At 36.6% G+C, this 19,181-nt stretch overlaps 3 protein-coding genes across 6 annotated transcripts; 2 read left to right on the forward strand and 1 right to left on the reverse strand.

Moving 5' to 3' along the window:
• Positions 1-1,405: 1,405 nt before the first annotated feature.
• On the reverse strand, positions 1,406-7,190 carry cib2 (calcium and integrin binding family member 2). The gene is made up of 6 exons (XM_028037145.1): positions 6,617-7,190; positions 4,795-4,829; positions 2,764-2,875; positions 2,151-2,298; positions 1,855-2,050; positions 1,406-1,748 (listed from the first exon to the last, which is right to left on the reverse strand). The coding sequence occupies exons 1-6, from the start codon at positions 6,665-6,667 to the stop codon at positions 1,727-1,729; spliced, it is 564 nt and encodes a 187-aa protein (XP_027892946.1). The 5' UTR covers positions 6,668-7,190; the 3' UTR covers positions 1,406-1,726.
• Positions 7,191-7,337: 147 nt separating this feature from the next.
• lrrc61 (leucine rich repeat containing 61) lies at positions 7,338-12,955 on the forward strand. 3 transcript variants are annotated; one of them, XM_028037120.1, is made up of 13 exons: positions 7,347-7,467; positions 7,561-7,597; positions 8,489-8,584; positions 8,657-8,803; positions 8,896-8,956; positions 9,261-9,346; positions 9,432-9,497; positions 9,601-9,669; positions 9,799-9,924; positions 10,156-11,279; positions 11,867-11,951; positions 12,136-12,265; positions 12,349-12,955. In XM_028037120.1, exons 1-10 carry the CDS (start codon positions 7,465-7,467, stop codon positions 10,260-10,262), a joined length of 798 nt encoding a protein of 265 aa, XP_027892921.1. In that variant the 5' UTR covers positions 7,347-7,464; the 3' UTR covers positions 10,263-11,279; positions 11,867-11,951; positions 12,136-12,265; positions 12,349-12,955. The 3 variants fall into 3 exon arrangements, with proteins under 3 accessions (XP_027892928.1, XP_027892921.1, XP_027892936.1); XM_028037127.1 differs by lacking the exon at positions 7,561-7,597 and having other exon boundaries at positions 7,338-7,467; XM_028037135.1 differs by having other exon boundaries at positions 7,408-7,597.
• Positions 12,956-15,637: 2,682 nt separating this feature from the next.
• Positions 15,638-18,989, forward strand: dnaja (DnaJ heat shock protein family (Hsp40) member A). Of its 2 annotated transcripts, none has more exons than XM_028004757.1 (8): positions 15,638-15,797; positions 16,117-16,258; positions 17,100-17,274; positions 17,368-17,472; positions 17,566-17,793; positions 17,888-18,118; positions 18,208-18,308; positions 18,406-18,989. In XM_028004757.1, the coding sequence occupies exons 2-8, from the start codon at positions 16,127-16,129 to the stop codon at positions 18,619-18,621; spliced, it is 1,188 nt and encodes a 395-aa protein (XP_027860558.1). In that variant the 5' UTR covers positions 15,638-15,797; positions 16,117-16,126; the 3' UTR covers positions 18,622-18,989. The 2 variants fall into 2 exon arrangements, with proteins under 2 accessions (XP_027860558.1, XP_027860567.1); XM_028004766.1 differs by having other exon boundaries at positions 15,661-15,797; positions 16,120-16,258.
• Positions 18,990-19,181: the final 192 nt, after the last annotated feature.

A 19,181-nucleotide genomic window follows, 5' to 3' on the forward strand; every position in this document is an offset into this window, starting at 1 on the left:
GTATGTTTAACTGCCAAAATGTTAATCATCCAGTTTTTGTGACCTTTCTGCTACCAGCTCTTTCACAACTAAGAACTGCATGATAGAATGTCACTATTAAGAAAATTAATAACAGTGTAAAGTCGTAGCAGATCATTACGTAATAAGCATGTGATTGTGCAACAGTGGAAAACAAACTACAAATGGTATAAAGCTGCAATGGATAATTATTGCATAAGTTCCTCATTGAGCAATAGTGGTATCTCTGTATGATATTAAGAAATGCACTTCATCTACATCAAATTCACATAACATGAAAAACTTCACATTTCACAAGGGTGGTTGACTTATTCTCTCCTTTACTAATGTTACTAAGTCTAGGTCATTGCAACACATTAATACACTCAGACTCATGTTTAAGGAGTGAATCTCCTCACCATCAACTCTTTCTGTGTCCCCTATGGTTTATGTGTAAAATGTCTTATGGCTTCAATGGGTAGGCAATCTTCCTAGTCTTTTATGCAATATGTGAGTTTTTTCTCTTTTGGTGTCAGAAACGTTTAATTATAGTCCTATTATCACGTTGCATTGTAGCTTTTTTGCTGATGATCCCAGTAAGACCAGTAATTATTGAGGCTCTGGAATATTTGATAAAAAAAATGAAATAAAATAAAATTGGGAGATAAGAGTAATCCACAGGTGTCAAACTCCAGTCCTCAAGGGCCGGTGTCCTGCGACTTTTAGATGTATGACCTAAAGTTCATACATGAATATCCAGATACACAGTGTGCTTGGTACAGAGTACACAGAATCAACACAGAACACTGTGCTCAATACATACATAATGCAAATCTGTAGCACCAAAACCAACACCTGGTAATCATCAACCATCATAGGCAAGACCATTTCCTCTTGGTTTCCAATGAGATCACCTCTGTGTGCAGGATTTAAGAATGTGTTTGAATACTGGGGCAGATCATTCCTGACTACATCCTCCTGAAGTAAAATGATTATGTTAATTTCTAACAGAAAGCAGCTGTCCAAACCAACTTGACAGAAGATGAAAATATTCATCTGAGTTCAAATTGATGTCACTGATAGAATTATGAACACTGCTTTCTAGCAGAAAAGGAAAATGTCCAGGAAAAGGTTTGTGAACATACGCTCAAGCGTACTAGTTTTACACAGCAAAATAACAATCTGAAGTGCACTACCAAGTTTGTAATAAAATAATAAAGTCCTATTTAAGTTACATGTCATGTCATTTAATTCTATTTTTAATCTGACAAAAGAGACTCATGAGAACACAGATTCTTATTTACTGAACATGTCTAGATTGGCTTTTGATGCAACTGTATACTTTTTTTTTTTTTTGTACCCCTCCAGGGGGTCTTTTTTGTGGGCTCTAGTGTCCCTTATATGACAGTGGGCTGACAGGAAATGGGGGAGGAGAGGAGGGAAGACATGCGGCAAATATCGTCGGGTCCAGGAGTCGAACCCGCGACGGCCGCGTCGAGGACTGAAGGCCTCCAAATATGGGTCGCGCTAACCCCTACGCCACCACGGCATGCCCAGCAACTGTATACTTTTACCCTAAATTTGGGATTGCAGGTTTTCTTTAGATAAGGCCACATTAAGAAGAGTTTATGTCTAACTGAAGATCAGAGTAGTGATGTGGTGGGGATAGCTCTGGTTCAGTCCCCAGGTTTATGAAGCTGCTGACATCAAAACGGTCAAATGATCCATCTCAGATACGGATATGAAAGGTGCTGAAAGAGTATTGAAAACAGCAGTGTTAATTTCAATTAATAGGAATGTTTTTTGGAGAAACAACTCTACAACATAGGGTTAAAACACTATTTAAGCTAGCATTACCTTAAAAAATCTGGAGCCCTGGTTATCATGTTTTCAAAGTCAGCGTAGGAGAGTTTATTGTCTCCATCCAAATCTGCCTCCTCGATGGCTTTCTCACACACCAATTCAACCTCCTCAGGAGTCAATTCCTCCTTTGTCAGCTTATTTAAAGTCTTCTCAAGATCCTCCTTGCACAGGTAATTATCCACGTTGTAATCTAAGATAGAAATAAATCTGAGTCAATTACTTTGAAACATAATTTCATAAAATTAAATGGTATAAAAAGGCATGAAAGCCTTTTTACATGTTGTTATTACCATATATCTTAAAGGCATATATGGCTTTAAGTTCTCTTGGAGCCATTTCACTGAGGACTGAGAACATATCTACAAATTCATTGAAACTGAGGTTCCCCATCCCATCCTCGGAGAATGACTCCACAATCCGATTGCGGAATGGGTTTTCCTGCACATCAGGCAAAAATATTCAGAGTAATGCAAATGACGTTAAGCAAAAATATACTGAAAATGTTCTCATTTCACATGAAAGTCACTTGTGGTTTTAGTAGCTGAATAGTTTGGTAAGACATTAACTTCATAATTCAAAAGAGTTTTAGAGACAGGCATGTGATTTTGCATATTGCATTTATTGGATTTTGCTGACCAAAAACTTCAGAAGATGCTATTCAAACCAATCTGGTCAAACATTTTTTTAATCAAAAATGTTTGACTTAGGACTGGTTTCTTTAAGCTTTATAGATTTAGATTAGGCTGATAAAAATTATTTATGGTTAAAAATAAATTATGTCCTTTAATCAAGAAATAGATGTAAGTTAACAGTTCAGAATGCAGGTGAAATTTTAAGAAATAACAAAGTGACATAAATAAGATGTTTTGAAAACGTTTTTAAAGATGATTATCTTTGTTTTACCTTTAATTCTGGCATGTCAACAATCAGCGCTAAAGGCAGTTTACAATCCGGTTCATTGGTGTAGTCCATTGGTACAAGATGTGGAGCCAACTCATGATATCTGCTGTGCAACCTAAGGTGAAATGCAAAGCAGATTGGAACAAATGTAATTTATAATTTGCAAAATATATTATTATATATATTATTCCCCTTCTTTGCATCCATAGTGTTAAGAGTAACGTCAACCAAACCACCAAAGCTACAACAGCTTTGACCTTCCTTGCAAGGCTGTCTCTTAAGTTAAGGAGTGTGTGTAGTCATTTTTATCCTTCATTTAGAAGCATATTTGGTAGACAAGAAGGCACGGCTCTCTGCATACGAAGGAGGGATACCCCTGCTAACACGTTGCTGTGAATTTCTGGAAATGTATGCCACACCTTTTAAGCACTGCAATTGATGGAACATTCTTTTTAAGGGAAAGTTGGCTATGCAAGTTTAGTCTGCGCTGCCTCTGTGCCAAAAAGGAACTTACAGAAATCCATTGAGTAATAGTTACATCAGTTACCATGTGGATTTTAAATAAACAACTGATAAACCCACATTTAACTAAAATTTTTGCTTTAGCCAACTTATTGTCTCCTCTTCGGACAAAATGTGGCTACCTCCCTTTGTTGGGACCCTCAAACTCATTTAATAGAAAGTCATAAAGAGCCCATCTAAACACTATTTACTGTCACCTTTACTTTTCACAACCTTCTTTGTGGATCTTTTTTTTAACGATGTTTTTTATGGCTCAGGCAGCCTTTATTTGAGAGTGGTTAGACAGGAAAGTAGGTAAAAGTGGGGGAGTATATTTGGCAAAGATCACCAGATTGGGACTTGAACTTGTGACCTCCACATTGATAACAAGGGCCTCCATATGAAGGTTGTGCTTTACCCCTGTGCCACCACAGCCCCCCCTTCTTTGTGAATCTTAACATAATAGCTTTATTTTTCAACTTCTAAGAACTAAGAACATACACGGAAACATAAGCAACACTACTCAGCTCTCTGAAGAAAAATATAGGCCGTTTTTACATGTCAGTCTCCTGGTGAGTGATATGAAAAGAGAGGTGATGCTACCCATCAATTCAATTGTGCATTGCTATAATTTTTCAAGATTTTGAAGTGTCCTCAAACTCCAATGCAACAAAATTTTCTTGATCTCCATGGACAACAGCTTCTATCCTTCATATTTTAGTCAAGAGCAAGTTCTGAGATACTGAATGAGTCTTATTCACTGTCATTCTTGATCACAGTTTTCTGTTTGTGTCCTGACTGCGTCTTGCTTACTGGTGTTGATCAGCTCATTTACCTGTAATCACTTAGGAAACACTTTATGCAAAACAGATTACAAGTGAGAGACAACATTCAAGCTTCTTATGGTAACACACCTTTACATGAGTTTTGGGTGATAAATCTGGTTAAACTGCAGACTAATCGGCAACAGAAGATGAGGGCAAACTAAATCCGGCTTAAGTTTGTCAATGTTTTGGGTAACAGGAAAGGAGTTCTTGGAAGACATCATTGAATCAACTTAACAGGAACCTTACCTCAGAACTACTCAAAATGTATCTGTTTCAACATAAATAGTAACAGAAGACTATTCAACAAATTCATATTTCATAAGGTACCTTTATCAAAAAGGTACCAAGATTCTCACACTATTCTGGTTAATCCATTATTTTCCAGCTGGGAACTATCATCTTAGACTTTGAAATGTAATTCTCATAAATCTGTAGAAAATTGGTAGAACATCTAAGGTAACTTACACAGGATCCCGCAGGCAGATTTAGGCAATAAAGCTTTGAGGGTAAAACAATCTGGAGAGGTTATTTTTTTATTGTAGAACCTTGTTTAACAAGGAAACTTTAACATACATTTAACATACAGTACAGGCTAACATAATCACTGATTTCATGGTCAAAACATGTGGTCAAATGTTAGTCTGGTGATCATCAGAACACATTGCCAATTAATGAGAATCAAACAATACAAAGAAAAATATCTTACCGCAAAATTTCTTTGCGAGTGAAAAATGTGCAGTCCTGCAATAAGAGAAGACAGAAGATCAAAGCTCTAGTTCAAAAGAAATAAATTATATATGTCAATCAGACACAACATGATATTTCCAAAAATGCAGTTCTTGTGTTGTATTGGTGTTGCAGCGTTTAGTGTCCATAAAAAGTGCTCCAAGAAAGGAACAGTGATAAACTGAGTCACTGCTGCGTGTAGAAGGCAAAGAGGCGTGCTCATACTGGTCATATTATTATGCCTCATTAATTGATACATATTTTTTTAATGACATTGTTTGAAGTATAGCATCAGCCTGCATCAGTTACTCAGTGACCCATCTATCAAATCATATTAAATAGTGTTACAGATTTTCTAAACGTAGCACTGGTCTCAAACGCGGGTCCTCAAGGCCTTGTTCTGCAACTTTTAATTGACCCTCTGCTTCAGGACACGAATATTAACTCATTAGCAGAGCTCTGTAGACATTGACTGCATGCTGGTGAGGCATTTAATTCAAGAGTGTAGGACAAGGAACACGTCTTAAAGTTGCAGAAGTCTGATCCTTGAGAACTGCAGTTTGAGACCGCCAATAAAAAGCTTGACCAGGTGTCTGGTTTCTGTAAAGCGCTGATGGCTGTGAGAGTACACACAGCAACATGATCTGCTGTTGTCTAACATGCATGTGTTGGCACATGTAATATCCAATAGCCCAACTGAAGAACGCCTTGGTTTACGTCAGCCTTCTGTGCTGTCTGACCTGTGTTCGTAGGTGTAAGAAACAGCACATAATACAGCTGCGGATTTCTAGAACAAACTGTACTGTAAATGTCTGGAGTATAACAGTGATTGTGTCTTACACCAGATGCTTTAGTTTAGTAACAGTATGTATCCCATGTTTGTGTAAATGCCTCTGAAGCTCAGTAAGACGCTTGAGCTGTAGGGGTAAGAGCCTGAAAATCTGAACAGGGAAAAATACTAACAGGCCAAAACAAAGAGCAATGGGATTCTAAGAGGAATTTGTAAAGAGCACTATAGTAACCAGAGTGACTCTTGAGAACTAAGCTGAGTCCTGAGAGTAGAGTTTCATGACATATCACTGGCTTGGCATCAATTATTAATCCCACAGTAAATCACAAGGTGAACTATTGCACACGGAGTGCAGTATTATCAGACTGATACTTGGATTACTAGTTAAACTGGACTTTTTTTTTTCATACAATGAGTTTGTGTCCATTCTTCAATGTTAAGTCTAATCTGAATGTCAAGTCAATCAGATCATTTTAAATCATTCCTCAGTGAACAAGAAGCTTAGAATACAATGTAATTAATTTTAGATACCAATTTCCTATTCTCAGTTTTCAATATGAAAAACAAAAAAACAATATATCATAATACAAACAGGTATAGATAATGCCTAACATAAAAAAATGACAGCAAATAAAATGGAGTACAAAACTTCACTTTTGCAATGGTATTTTTCTCTCATTGTCATCTTGTTTGGAAAAGACTAAAGAGCAGGGACAATTGCATTGATAAACCTTAAAACTCCTACATGTTCTGTTAAGTAACCTAACAGAAACTGGAGACACACTTTTTACTTTTCTATAGTTCTCAGAGTAATAATAATAAAAACACAAACTCAGTCAGACCTTGAAGAAAAAAGTCCTGATTGGTTCATCTCTAACTTTATCTAAATATCTTTCAATTCAAAATGCTTATAATATATTTTGAGTAAGAAATATTTTTTCTTATAAGGACGTTATGCATCACTTTCCTCCATCCTCCATCATAATACAAACATAGCATCCATTCATCTTACCTGATAAGCATCAAGTTGCTCATCTGTGAATATTGTTTGCTTATTACCCATCTTTATCAAGTAATTTGTTGCTTGTACACATTCAAAGCAAATAATGTCCACCACCTTTTCTCAGAGAAAGGCATTTAGGGAGTCGGTGGAGTCAAAGTCTCCACACAAGTTGAGCCAAGTATTGTTGCAAGAACTTAAAAAAGATTGTTGTTGATGTCCATTCAGGAGATTCCTGCCATGAGAGCAAACATTCGCTGGAAAATAAATTTAAAAAGACCGTAGAGCAGGTGTCTTTTCACAGTTGAGCCAGAGGATTTTTCTGCAAACCCTATTGAGCGCAAACTGATCTGCTTCTCCTTAAGAACCCAGGTGGTGTTTCCAACAGGGTGCAGACAAACCAATCAGACAACCCACAGGCAGATAAATAAGTAAACATGAACTAGAACCTACTGGCAACAAGGTTGATATAACAGCAAAGAAGGTCCTTTAGATAAAAACATCTATTGAACGATCACATTATTTAATAAATATTGAAAAAATAAATATTCTAAGGAGATCATTTAAAGAGCATCATGTAAAGTGAGGCATAGTTTAAATGTATATTTAAATGTATATCAATTAAATCCTGTTAATGATCAAAAACCATATATATATGTAAAATTTAGTTTTTATCAAAAAACCTGTTGCACCTGAAGTAAAATAAACTAGTTCATCTTCAGCTCCTTAACTCAGAGATGATCGCTTCCCTGCAAACTCTCCCCCCGTTGAGCTGCAGAGGCTGGTGTGATGTCCGTCTCTAATCCACCTGCCTGTTATTACAGCACCAATGAGCGTGTCCTTATCCCACCTCTGGACAAATGGTAATTTCACGCTTCGTAAATAATTCCTGTCTTGATTTGCGCTGGTTTAATTGTCACCCTTCGTGACATTTGTTTGATTTCTAACTACCAAAGTTGCCCAGCATGGACTATAAGCGAGAAAAGGAGCAGGGTAAGTTTCACTGATAGCTTGTTGCTACGTTACTGTGTTAGCCTCTAGCAGCCTGTGCTATCTGTAGCTAACTGTCCATAGAAAAAATTAAGCTAACAACGCGTCTGTGCTTGTTATTCTTCCTGTTGCTTCGTCATCTCTAGAGAGAAAAAAATAAACATAAACAAACTACTATTTTATTTCACACACCCGCTCTCTTTTTATGTGATGAATGATTATCATAATTTTTCCTAGCTGCTGCCATAGGAACGACGCTCACTGTTAGCACAAATGTAGCTAACATTATTTAACGCTGCTGCTAGGTGAACGTAAAGAAAGTTCACATTTCTCATGCATTTCTTCTCAAAGATAAGACATAATTGGTGCTCCTATTTTTTCACCAATATTGCTTTTCTACTTGTATTTCCTCTTGTTTACAATTCAGTATGCTAAATTCAAAAAGTAAAATGAAATAAAATAACGGACTGGTATTTACATAAAGACACCATCCTCATTATCTATGCTTCAGTGAGTGAGGAGAATTCATGTGTAGGACTCAGTGCCTTAAGCACAGTAAAGCAAACATAGCTCCCTCAGCTGTTACTCATGCATGCTAGTGGGATTATAACATTACACAACAGTGAGCACATCAGCACATCTGTTGTGACCCTCTCCTTTGGAGCTATCAGTAAAAATGCTCTGTGTGCTGTCAGGAAAAAATATATATATTAATATGCTGCTTCTATTTAAAGTTTCTTTTCCCCTCGCCTCTAACAGAACAAACAGTGCTTCCAGCATTTTCTTTTGCATCGCTGAGTCACAAATTATAGGATCTGTAGTTGTACTGCATATTTAAGAATAGAAAGTGAATGTGCTTTGTTTTGTACGGTCTTGTCACTCTGGTTCCCTCAGATGCAGAGTGTGAGAAGATCAGCGCTGTGCTGCTGAAGTCACGGACAGGAGAATTTGATTTGGAATCCATTCTGTTTCTGAAACTCAGAGTTCTTGGTAAGGATTAGTGCATGTTTTAAATTTTTATGTTCATTCAGTTACTATAAAACTTAGCTTTTTGTCTTTAAGGTATACATGACCTTGGATGCATTGGGGAATGTGTAAATTTGGAGAGGCTGGACCTATTTGGGAACAGTGTCACAAATATAGGACCTCTATCATCTCTTCGTCTTCTTTCTGTGCTTAATTTGTCTTCTAACAGAATCTCTAATTTAGGTAAGGCAAACAGGCTTTATTTCTTTTCCTTTTTTTCAGAATGACATTGTGTAAAATTTATTTATGTTCTCTGTTTTTGGTTGTTTTCTCAGAGCCACTTCGTAGTTGTGAAAATTTACAAACTTTAAATTTAGCTGGTAATGTCATATCCAGGTATGTTACAAATTTACATGCTAATAGTATTGTAAAACAATATTTTAATATTCTATAAAAATAAATCAAAACCGTTCATTTTGAATTGCTGGTTAATGTCACTGATTATATATTGGATAAAGTTTTTCTGCCATTATTCTAGTTTTAGAATGTATACACATAAACTAGGTTTTACTTCAACTCATTTGATAAATGCTGAAACCTTTTCATTATAATTAGATGTTGTCACTTATTTATTAAGGTCTATGCTGAATTAGATAAAAAAAAAAAAAAACCTTACTTCTAATGTGCTGCTTTTCGACAGCACTGAGAGCCTACATTGCCTTGTTTCTCTGAAAAAGCTAGAGAACATACGTCTGAGAGACAACACTTACAATTACAGTAACCCAGGTAATTTATGAGAAATTTATCTGCAATTCCAGTAAATGGAAGATGGTGATTAATGTTCGTTATGTTGCTGCTTTGGTTTTGTCAGTGTGCAGGAGTGCATCATACAGAGCTGTTGTACTCGAGATGTTCCCGAACATCAAAGTTCTGGATGGTAAGATTTATTTTTCTGTGATTCTTTATCTTGGCAGTATTATTAGTGAAGGCATTGCTTTGTTTTGGCTGAATATGCTTATATTATCTGTTTTAAATTACAGGAGAGAGAGTTGTTGGACGAGGAAGTGAATTGTACCAGTTATGCAAAGACATTGATGAGACCATAAAAGGTATTATTTTTTTGTTTGCTGCAAATATACTTCTATTCAATGACCAACAACAGTCTTACATGGATGTATATTTAATGCAATGTTTTCGTAAAATATTGTCGAAATGTTCATTTTTCTCTAAATGATCAGCTGGTTCATACAAGAATGGGCAGCTCATTGAACATCCCGATTGCAAGCCATGGGTAGAAGATGGTTACTGGGAGATAAAGCGATCAAACAATGCCATTATTGAAGAAGCCTACAAACAGTTCAATGGTGAGGTTCGCTGTGTTTTTCTGATATTATTTATACTGATATTACAAGTGTGCCTGAGTAGATTAGATGAGCATGAAAAGTTTATCCAAAAATATTTACAATTGTGTATATAATGAATCTCCTTTTGAGTTTCACTTTTAAAAATAAATAACAGTATTGAACTAACTTCACAGTGTCATTCTAATGAAGTAATGTCACCTGTTCATGTAATTGTCTTTTTTTTTCCTCCAGATGTTCTTCATGAATGCAGACTCTTGAACAACAGAGCCACACATGTGATTTCCCAGACGGAGAGATCAATGAGCTTGAAGAAGCAGCCAAAGCAATACGCCATCTGAATTGGGCTATTTTGTACAAACATTTTATGTAACTTTCAGCCGCCTTTTTTGCTTTGTAATGATGTACTATGACAGATGTACTGTAGCTTTTTTCAAACAACCATGCTATATCCAAATGCTTTTTAAATATCATTGCCTGACACACGTGCTCCTTGCCGCAGTGTGAACTTCGCTGTTACTGTATTCATCCTATGCATTGGTTAACAGAATAAATACGGAGGCAGTTTGAAAACCTTGACCGATACTGATGCCCCTCAGTTTGGCTCATCGATGTCTTAACTTGCACAATGTGCATTTTGTACAATGCTGTAGCCTGAAGTAATGCTGATAGCTATGCTGCTCATTAGAATTTGTATTGGTCTTTGCTTACAGGGTGCCCTTAATTTTACGTTGCTTGTTAATTTAAAGAGTAAATGTGTCCTCTATTGTATGTTTTTGTTGTGCATATGCAAAGATTGACTGATTGATTGTTGGCTTTTTCTACCTGTTTGTTTGTTTTTTTTTTTTTAATTATAGGATTTCTCTGTGCAACCAACTTGCTGAAAATACATAATTTAAAAGCCTGTCAATGTGTATTTAATTCTGACTTTATTTAGAATAAATTCAGATAAGATGCATACCACTTTCCGATCAGAGCAAAATATGTATATTGTGATGAATTTGTTTTTGTAAGTCATAAGGCAATCCCACAAATAATGCCATGCTGCCACCTGCTGGTGATTGTCCAATACACTTATAAATAACCTAACACAGACATTAGACACGCATTGGTCATATTTTATATTTATCTGTAATAGAAACGTTGGAATTTAGTTTACTGCTTTTCCTTGTTGAAGAAAGTAATTATTTGAACCACTATATACAGGTGCAGTCATCGGTTTGTATTTTAACAAATTTTGTTTATTTTGACAGCCGGAAGTTTGCTTACGTCTTTTCCAGCTTGACAAGTGCCGCCGCCGCTCCTCAGAGCTCGACCTCGTCTACCTCACGATCGCAGAAAACATGTGGAGGTCAACGGTATGCATCCATAAAATTTACCTCATTTTGTCTTATGCAATTCACTAAATCTTTTATGCTTTGTGTCAGATTTTTGTAAGCTGCTTTCAAGCTGAAAAAGGAAGATAAAAAGCTACGAGGATGATTAAGGTTATTAAAAATGAACTACAGCTTTATGGTTGGTAGCTCACTGACTAACTACATGGTTTATCTGCTCTTCTGCAGATCATTTTGGGAGCTGTTTCTGTTGAAGATAATTTTCTTGTTAGACCTAACATATAGCAACACATGTCTACTGTCTACAGATTATTCATCTGCTAACAAAGTTTGGTTTTTATATCAATGGCAAGGACAAACTCAAACCACAGCAAGTAAGTTTAGTCTACTTGACTATGGAATGCTAACTGTCCTTGCTGTTGCAGCTACATCACAGCAATCAGATGGAGGTTTTTGCAGTTGTCACATGTCACTTATAGTGTGGTCTGGGGTCTAAAGCCCATTTTTATGGTGGCCAAAACAAATTGCTAAATGTCACCTCTTCCTCGACAGAACTGTAAACAGAACAAATCTACATTTGTTGTTTGGTTTTTTTTTTTTATTCATTGCAGTGATCTCTGTGCTGGATTAATCGGAGGTTTGGGAGTGACGCCAAGTGGAAACATTGGTGCCCATGGGGTGGCCATATTTGAGTCGGTACGTTGTTTTATATTTTATTACAGGTATTTTTAACTAACATAATTAAAATCAGACAATCAGAAAGAATTAGAAAAAAATCCAACTGCTGAACTAAATTTAGCTTGGCAATTTGCTTCCATTTTTTTGAAAAAAGAACATCAACCGAAGTAGTTGACTGTTGTTTTTTATTTCCTCCTGCCAGGTTCATGGAACTGCTCCAGATATCGCAGGATAAGATCTTGCGAACCCCACTGCCCTGCTGCTCAGTGCCATCATGATGCTGCGCCCAGAAAATTGAAACTGCCTGTTTTAACACCATTCAGAAAAAAATGGTAATTCACTTTTAAAGACAACTCGCTGTGGGTGTATTAATAATGTGATGCTCCTTCTAAAGTTTTTCATAATTTTCTTCAAGGTTCTAACCAAAGACTTGGGAGGAAACTCCAAGTGCTCAGAGTTCACAGAAGCAATTTGTCAAAGAGTTGGGGACATGAAGTAAAAGGAGCTTGTGAGGCTTCTCATAATATGTCAGTATAGTGTCACATTGCACTGTGTGACTCCATGTTAAAACTTTTACCCAGAACATGTATTTAAAATTCTGGTGCTTATGAACTTGAATGTTTAGATTGCAGCACCTTACAAAGTATTGTCTTAACCACATCGTCAAGAACATCTGTATATATGACATGCTAAATACGATTTTTGAGGATGATTATACAGTAATCTTTAATGTGTTTAAAACTCACTTTAAAATAAGCGGGACAGTCATCATAAACATGTCATAAGTCTTCCATTATGGCGCCCAGAGATTATGCACTTGATACTAGTGGGAAAAAAAACATGCTTCCTTATGCACAAAACCTTATCATTTTGCACATGGTATGTTTTTAAACCAATAGGTGTTATTCCAAATTGTATGAATGTATAGAGCACAATTCCAACAGAAATGTGACACTTTAACCTGTTTTTATTTCAATCTTGGTTGCTATTAAAGTTACTTGACAAAATGTTCATATATCCAATCTTGGTCTGAGACTATTTTTTAAAGACAGTTTCTTATGTTTTGAGGTATTCATTGTGATAGCTAAACCTTTCTAATGTTTAAAGGCATTATAAAGTGTGTATGTACAAAAAAGGAAAAAAAATAAAAAGTTCTAATTTTAGGGTTACATTCTTTAAGGGAAATGAGAGTTTGATTACATTCAGAATGAGCACTGAAATCACACACTTTGTAATTGCTTTAGAAACAACACTGGATGTAAAAGTGGAATAGTTGTGTAATAGCTTTCTGTCTAAGTTTCATTACAAATATGGTCAAATTGCACAGACTAGTTATATTCTAAAAACATTTCATATTGTCAATTTGTATCTTTTTTGTCCCTTCCTTTGTTCAGCTCTTTTAGTTATGTTCTTGTTTGAAAGATGCAATTTAAATAAAGTTGAATTAATTACATGCTTAACTACAACATTAGTTCTTGAATGTTATAGGTCTTAAACAAATGATTCAAAATTACACTTGTTTGAAAACGTCTTATGAAAGTATGAGTACAAAAATAGGAAGTTCAAGACCATTTTGACAGACTTGAAAAAAATGTGTCTCTTTAGAATAAAAAAATAAAACATTTGAGTTATTAAGGCCTCAAATACTAATTAGAACAAGAGTGTCTTTTTTTGATCAGATTTCCTAAGTTCTAAGTTTTTATGTTGTCTTACAATGTTAATAAACAAGATTTGTATTAAAATAGGCCTGTTAGATTATAGCTCTCTCCAAAATTTGCTCTCTAAACTATTTTGCAAGTTGCTCTTCACCCACTGCCCTTTTGATGCAGACAGGAATCATGTGAAGACATTTGAGACGCTAACTTAAAATAACCTCCAAGGAGTGCTAACAGCTAAACTTCGCATTATGTTCACAGTCATGAAGAGCTCCATATATAAGCTTGATGCAAATCAGATTGTTAATTCAGTGAGATCTGGACCTATACTTTGTCATAATGCATCCAATTGAGAAGAAACTCTCTGCGGCTGCATTGAAACGCTTTTGCACTTTTGCAAAAACACATTTCCACTTTTCCCATTCATTTTTGCCAGCAATGCATGCTGGTTCTTATACTTTGATATAAATTATTACATGCTTGAAGCACTGCTGGGTTTATGTCCTATACACAGAACACAGGCTAAATCTGAAAAATGCAGTCCTTTCCACAAAATGAAAATTATGCAGATGTCTAAAAAAAGCATAGTCTGGTCTTATTTATAATTTCAGCACTGACCCTAGTGTCCGAGTTAACCTTTGCTTCAGCTAATTTGTAGCAGGGGTTGCCAACATACAGTCAACTCGAGCTGCAAGGATCAAGCTAATTCTTTAAGTTTTGCACATCAAACAGAAAATAGTTTTTATTGCTTTTATTTAAACAGTCAAGAGTTGAAAATAATCTTGTAGTAGCTCCAACAGCTGTCTTTGCTCTTTGCATTTTTTCCAAGGACATCAGTACTTCGCTCAAATGTAAGCTAACCAGCCGAGTCCCTTTAGTTAGACCTGCATATCTCAGATACTATCTGTCTGAGTGGCAGCAGTCGTTAGTTAACAGTATTCAGAGGACATCTTGTACCTTGTGATGTTCCAGCAGGACTCCCAATGTAACAGAGCAAATAAACATGTCCTCACAAAAGCATTACTGTCTTACACTTTGAAGCAGTGACTATCCTGCTTGTTCAGTTGTTTGTTTTAATGACAAAGGATTGTTAACCAAAACTTTATTTCTATTTGTTTTCCATTTATTATGTATATCCACTTACCCTTGAAGAGCAGATGCCTACTATATATATATATATATATATATATATATATATATATATATATATATATAAGGTCACCAGTCCATGACAGGGCAAGTTAAAGACATTGGACAAACAACCATGCTCACACACTCATACCTGGGAGCTATTTAGAGTGACCAGTTAACCTAACAGTAATATTTTTAGACTGTGGGTGGAAGCCGGAGTGTCTGAAGAGAACACACACATACTCAGGGAGAACATGCAAACTCCATGCAAAAAGACCCCAGACCAGGATTCAAACCCAGGACCTTCCATTTTAGCTGCAAGGCAAAAATGTGTTACCAACTGTGCCACTGACTGCCTTTATTTTGTAAAAATAAAAGTGTGCTAGTGAAATTCCTTCTTTTAATACACCCATGCCCTGTCTCAGTCCAATCTGCATACTTATCGAAGAATTCTAGTGTCCATCTAATTTTTGTCTGTTATCATCTCAGCATATCCATCTAATTTTCAATGTTTCCACTGAGTGCAGATAATCCTAGAGGTAGCAAGGCCTCCTTTCCATCATAATCTTTAGCTCCCTCCACATATTCTCTGTCAGTCAGATTTAAGTAAGGACTGGGCCGCTCCAAAACATAATAATTCCCGCAATAAAAACATGTGGATACATGTAACAGATTTCTTGGAATCTAAATCTGTCAGTGGTAATTAACTGTTAACTGTTGTTGCTGAATTTGATTTGTATGTAACAGCAACATTATCCCTCCATTCCCCTCTCTCGGAGCGGTGTTGCATAATATTATTTGAAAGACCTTCACCTATTGCCCCGTATTTGAAGACAGGAATTAGGTCAACTCATTCGAGAAGCCGGTTTGGGAGCGCCACCCCTCTCTCGCGCGCCATTTTTTTAAGCTCTGGTATTTTCTAGACTCTGCTTAAGTCTACGACACATCCGGGTGGCGCTGCTCGGAGCTCTCCAGAAACTTCTGCACAGCGGTTCGGCTATAAGAAGGAGCCGTGTCCTCCTTGTCCAGTGTCAGTTAAACAGCTCTTCGTCAGGGTGAGACAGAGAAAATACAGCAAGTAAGTGGGATACTTTTTTACTGTTACACTAATTTTTATAAAGCTACGGGCTACATTAAGGGAGTTTAATTAAGCTCAGTGGTAAGAGTAAGCTGCTGTTTTTAATATCATTTAACCAACCTTTAACGTCAAGTTTAATATGCAGTCTGGTTAATTCATTTTTGTGTATTAAAACTGAAAGAGGAAATTCCATTTTAAATATTATCTTTATAAGAGGACACGTTCACAACTTGCTCTAATTTCTTTTGACATTTTTTATTCCAAGCCGGGTAATACAACGGAATTAAATAGAAGCTATTTTATTAAAAATTTTTTACAGTAGAGTCACCATGGTGCACGAAACTGGTTACTACGATCTCTTGGGGGTCAGCCCAAAAGCCTCGACGGACGAAATTAAAAAAGCCTACAGAAAACTAGCACTGAAATATCACCCGGACAAGAATCCAAATGAAGGCGAAAAGGTAAGAGAAAAATGTAGAGATTACTCTAATGTGTGAAAGTGTTGAGTTAGTGAACCGTTGTTTTCCGTTTTTAAACCTCCTTGTTGAGAGACGAGACAGGAGGAACTTTCTGGAAACATCCACTGCGCTGCTTCTGTGTTAACACCGGGGGAGATTAGACCGGAGTGGAAGAGCTAACCAATTCTGAAATGTATTATTATTTAAGATTTCACATTGTAGCACATTACTTTTTATTCCATTTATTGGTTTGTGTGTTTTTTTGTTTTTGTTTTTCTTCAATTTTAATTGGAATTGCAGGAATTGCATTTTAAACAGCTGCAGTTTTTTAAAAGCTACAATCCTGGGGTAATTTATGTTCCCCAGTCTAAATAAAAATCTCTATGTATATATATAAACTTGTGACCTAAAATCACGAATGACTTAATTTAAAGAAGTTTTGGGGAGGATTTCCCTCAGTCTTCAGATGATCTTTAATAAATGGTGATGGTGACAAATTGATGCATGTCAGTGGGACATGCTATTAGTGCTAGAAAACTTTAAATAACAGAACACTGTGGTGGATTTAGAGAAACCTCTAATATAAGGCAAATCAAACACAATGTTGTCATATCAAAACTACTGTGATCAACTCCTGATATTTTAAGTATAAATAAAGAGCGGTTTTTGAGGGGAAGGCTGATCAGGTAGCACACTAATTTATCAAAACCACCTCCATAGTTTAGCTGATAGAAATATAAATGCTGTTTTAAAAGCCGTCTTTCTTTAGTAGAGAATAAAGTATGCCTAACATGTATAGCTGTAAATTTAAAGCCACTTAAAGCTTTCTCTTTTGTTTTAACAGTTCAAGCTCATCTCTCATGCCTATGAGGTGCTGTCTGATCCAAAGAAGAGGGACCTATATGACCAAGGAGGGGAACAAGCTATTAAAGAGGGAGGCATGAACTCTGGGGCTTCGCCAATGGATGTGTTTGACATGTTTTTTGGAGGTGGAGGTCGAATGCAGAGAGAGAGAAGAGGTGGGATACAATTACAAAGTCTAAGAACTCCAACTTGGATGTGATGCGCGTTGAATATTTAGGTTTTAAATTGCATTTTATTTTTTCCTGAAGGAAAAAATGTTGTTCACCAGCTTAGTGTCACACTAGAAGAAATGTACAACGGTTCTACTAGGAAGCTTGGACTTCAGAAGAATGTCATTTGTGAAAAATGTGACGGTAAGTGTTGGACCTTTATTAGGATACTTTTTAAAAAGTCCCAAAACTGTTTCTCAAGACAGAAAATAAATGTATCTTTTTTTCATTTTAAAGGTTACGGTGGTAAAAAAGGGGCTATGGAGAAGTGTTCGACTTGCAAAGGCAGAGGAGTACAAATCAGAGTGCAACAGATCGGGCCGGGCATGATTCAGCAGACCCAGAGCATATGTCACGACTGCCAGGGACAGGGGGAGAAGTTTAACTCAAAGGACCGCTGTAAGAACTGCAACGGACACAAACTGGAGCGCAAGAAGAAAATTCTTGAAGTTCACATTGACAAAGGTAAGATGTTCTGACTTGAAATATGCAAAAGTAAAATAATCCAATATAATTTAGACGAGGAACTTGGATAAAACATTGATTTTAATTGTTCCAGGTATGAAAGATGGACAGAAAATTACATTTCACGGAGAGGGTGACCAGGAACCAGGACTAGAACCTGGAGACGTTGTCATTGTCCTGGATCAGAAGGAGCACCCACTTTTCCAGAGGCAAGGAGACGATCTGGTAATGAAGATGGACATCAAACTTGCAGAGGCCCTGTGTGGTTTCAGAAAGACCGTCCGGACATTAGACAACAGATCGCTCATCATCAGCACAATGGCAGGTACAGCAATTCTTTTGGTTGACCAGCTGTCTTTACTTGCGTTACTGCTGTTGGGTTTATAGATGTATTAACTTTTTGTTCTCTTTCAGGAGAAGTCATCAAGCACAATGACATCAAATGTGTTCAAAATGAGGGCATGCCTATCCACCGGGATCCCTATGAAAGAGGAATGCTCATCATTCAGTTCCAGGTGAGTTTCTAAATGCATTTTACAAAACCAACACAGATTTTAAGTAGAACTTTTGTGGCGTATCAAGCAACTGGCTGATCATATTTTCTGCTTCCAGGTGGAGTTCCCAGAAAACCACTGGCTCCCAGAGCATCTCATGTTCCAGCTGGAAAGACTGCTTCCTCCCAGAGAGGATGTGATGATCACGGAGGACATGGAGGAGGTGGACCTCTGTGAGGTTGATCTCAATTCACAACAGAAACGCTACAACAGAGAAGCCTATGAGGAGGAAGAAGAGGGTCCCAGAGGCGGAGTGCAATGTCAGACACAGTGATTGTAATCTAGGTTCCAGTTCTTGGTTTTGAAAAAGGTTTGATTCACTGCAGTTTCAAAGTATGGACTTAAAAGAAAAGGACAACGTAAACAACACAACAGCCAATTTTTGATTTTTATATGTGCGTTTGACACAAACATGTAACTGAAGAAGTGGTCTTCTGTTTTGCAAACTGTATTTTCATGTCACTGTTTCTGTATTTTAAGAATTGTTTTTCTTTTATTTGTTTGTATGTATTTGTTATCAATTCTACACTCATTCTTTGTTTTCAGAGCCTGTAAGGATGATTCATATGCTTTCTGTGAAGGTAACGTCAACTGTGACACATTTGGGGTCATTTAATAAAGTATAGGGATCTTCATCTGGAAGTTGTTTTTAATTGCTTGTATTTTACATACACATTTCAGCATGTATGTCATCACACCACTAGTTTGCACATTGTATTCTTGCCTAATTTGTTTCTCATAAGCAGATGGCCTGAAGGAGAAACCTTTCAAGACAAAAAATAAGTGAAGGTGAAGAAAACCTTTATCTAAGTCCAGTCTAAAGTATAATCACCA

This window comes from Xiphophorus couchianus, chromosome 2, assembly GCF_001444195.1.
Source record: "Xiphophorus couchianus chromosome 2, X_couchianus-1.0, whole genome shotgun sequence".
In the NCBI taxonomy this organism is placed as follows: domain Eukaryota; kingdom Metazoa; phylum Chordata; class Actinopteri; order Cyprinodontiformes; family Poeciliidae; genus Xiphophorus; species Xiphophorus couchianus.